The sequence below is a fragment of the Limulus polyphemus genome, unplaced genomic scaffold, assembly GCF_000517525.1.
Source record: "Limulus polyphemus unplaced genomic scaffold, Limulus_polyphemus-2.1.2 Scaffold3491, whole genome shotgun sequence".
In the NCBI taxonomy this organism is placed as follows: domain Eukaryota; kingdom Metazoa; phylum Arthropoda; class Merostomata; order Xiphosura; family Limulidae; genus Limulus; species Limulus polyphemus.
In genome coordinates, this window is record NW_013669101.1 from 44,845 (window position 1) to 47,989 (window position 3,145).

General features: G+C 35.4%; 1 protein-coding gene across 1 annotated transcript in view; it reads right to left on the bottom strand.

Moving 5' to 3' along the window:
* The window catches only part of LOC106469446, a 38,975-nt gene that overhangs the window by 19,078 nt on the left and 16,752 nt on the right, over nucleotides 1–3,145 (bottom strand). The window contains exon 7 of the mRNA XM_022397964.1: nucleotides 2,248–2,451. Coding sequence (XP_022253672.1) covers nucleotides 2,248–2,451 — 204 coding nt within the window. The remainder of the gene's footprint in view (nucleotides 1–2,247; nucleotides 2,452–3,145) is intronic.

A 3,145-nucleotide genomic window follows, 5' to 3' on the forward strand; every position in this document is an offset into this window, starting at 1 on the left:
AAACTCTGCCCACCACGGGTATCGAAACCCGGTTTCTAGCATTGTAAGTCCGCAGACATACTGCTGTGCCACTGGGGGGCAAAAAACTCTGCCCACCACGGGTATCGAAACCCGGTTTCTAGCATTGTAAGTCCGCAGACATACTGCTGTGCCACTGGGGGGCAAAAAACTCTGCCCACCACGGGTATCGAAACCCGGTTTCTAGCATTTTAAGTCCGCAGACATGCCGCTGTGCCATTGGGAGGTGACCAATAAAGAAAGTCAATCATTCAAATGACCACAGTGATACAAGTTCATAGTTCTTTTCGGCAGAGGTACAACACAAAGTAGCCTTTGTGTAAGAACAAGATAAAGTTAGGTACCCCAGTAAATAAACATCTTAATGTACTTCTGTTGATTTTGTTTTTACATGTTTGTCAAATGTTTGATAAATAATATAACTATTAACGAAAAAAAAATTTTTATCTACTTAAACAACTTTCTGAGAGGCACATAAAAAAATTCAAACTTCACATCAGTTGTCAAGGTTTACGATATTATTGAAAGGTTGCACTTGTCTGCCAGAGACACCGTAATATTATTCCATCGAGGGCACCATTGACTTGTGTCGAGGTGAGTGTTAAAGGACAAAAAAAGGAAAATAAAATATTAATAATTAACTATGTCAAAAGGAAAAGACCCGAAATTACGAATTGAACCAAAACAACATCTTTAAAGATATTCTACTAAAAATGGTTATTTTTTCTTCTATTTCCTAATTTTAATTATTACGTTGCACTGCAGGTTGACGATAATATCTACAGTTAGTGATGTGGTAGAGAAAATGAAAAATAAACATTTACCTTAAAAACTTTTGATATTCATTTAGAAGGTTCTAGAGGTTATACAAATGAAAAACACCTTGCACTAGAACTATTTTAACAGTCTGAGTACAATTAACATTTTTATTAGAAAAACGTAATGTCATTCTTTGTGTATAAACCTATGAGGTTTATACACAAAGAGTTACCACATGTTTTTTTGCCTATATGTCATTCCCCCAGTCAAAGTGATACAAAATGTATCAGCCCGTGCTAAAAGGGTTGACAGAAATGTTTTAGTTCCTCGTTAAGTTTACGGATTTACAATTTTAAAATCCATGGTTCGATTCCTTATGGTGGACACAGCTGATAGCCTAATGTGGCTTTGTTCTAAGACATGTTTTTTTGCCTATATGTCATTCCCCCAGTCAAAATGTATCAGCCCGTGCTAAAAGGGTTGACAGAAATGTTTTAGTTCCTCGTTAAGTTTACGGATTTACAATTTTAAAATCCATGGTTCGATTCCTTCTGGTGGACATAGCTGATAGCCTAACGTGGCTTTGTTCTAAGACAAACAACTAGAAATGTTCTTCAGTTAAACCAAGTTTGAATTGTAACAAAGTTAAATAAGGCAGCAAAACGATATCATGTTATGAGCACAAGTTTAAGAAAGTTTAAACGCAATGGGAAAAACTCTGATTCACAGCATTTTTTTTCTCAGAAACATTATTACAGCAAGTCAGGCTGCCACCTATAATGGAAGAAGCAAGTAAACAATTCAAATGTGTTTTCTTTCGACTCTCCTAAGCACTGTGATGAAACCAAACGTACTGTTTCCAAATTTCAGTTTGCCCATTTATGTTACAGGAAAGTTTCTTAGTTTTCAAACTAGTTTGTAGTATTTGATTCCAAACCTGCATTCGCAAACACATTATTAATATCATCTTATTAACATTAATAACTTATATACTGATTGAGATCATGCCAGTGGTTGAACACTTCATAAAAACAATGATTTGATTTACAGAAATGTGAATCGTTACAGAGTAATGTTGAACTTACAGAGAATCCTGAGAATCAATCTTTAAACCCATAAATGACCAAAATGACCGAAGTGAGAAATGTGACTGTATGATCTTACTGATTTACTGTGTTTACCTGAAAACATGTGAGTGACAAATGTGACTGCATGGTTTTATTATCTGAAAACACTTGACAAATGTGACTGCATGGTTTTATTATCTGAAAACATGTGAGTGACAAATGTGACTGCATGGTTTTATTATTTGAAAACACTTGACAAATGTGACTGCATGACTTGTTTTTACTAATTCGTCTATACTTTTTTGTGGTAGAGTCTGCATGTTCTTAACTTGTATCCATTTCAACTTTTAATTCTTCTCAAAACTTCAAGCTTTAACATCATAACAATCATTTTTACACTCACTTTCACAGTAAAAGAATAGATCTTTCGTCCCTCAGCTTCATCAACAGATTTGATTAATCGAACGTCCACTCTTTCATCAACGGCGTTAGCCGCCTCTGCCTTAGGATCGTGGTACAGGACCATGGAAGAAGTGGTCAAAACAACCCAGTGCTTGTGCCATTCTTTTGAATGCTGATACATCAACCATCCTTTCTTGACACATTTCTTCAAAAAATAAAAATTAAGTAAATAGTAGCATCTTGTGATACATACATCACGTATTGTGTAATGTGACATCTTGTGATACATACATCACGTATTGTGTCATGTGACATCTTGTGATACATACATCACGTATTGTGTAATGTGACATCTTGTGATACATACATCACGTATTGTGTCATGTGACATCTTCACAAGATGTCACATGACAATACGTGATGTATGTATCACAAGATGTCACATTACACAATACGTGATGTATGTATCACAAGATGTCACATTACACAATACGTGATGTATGTATCACAAGATGTCACATTACACAATACGTGATGTATGTATCGCGAGATGTCACATTACACAATACGTGATGTATGTATCGCGAGATGTCACAAATACGTGATGTATGTATGTGTAATGTGACATCTTGTGATACATACATCACGTATTGTGTAATGTGACATCTTGTGATACATACATCACGTATTGTGTAATTGTGACATCTCGCGATACATACATCACGTATTGTGTAATGTGACATCTCGCGATACATACATCACGTATTGTGTAATGTGACATCTTGTGATACATACATCACGTATTGTGTAATGTGACATCTTGTGATACATACATCACGTATTGTGTAATGTGACATCTTGTGATACATACATCACGTATTGTCATGTGACATCTTGTG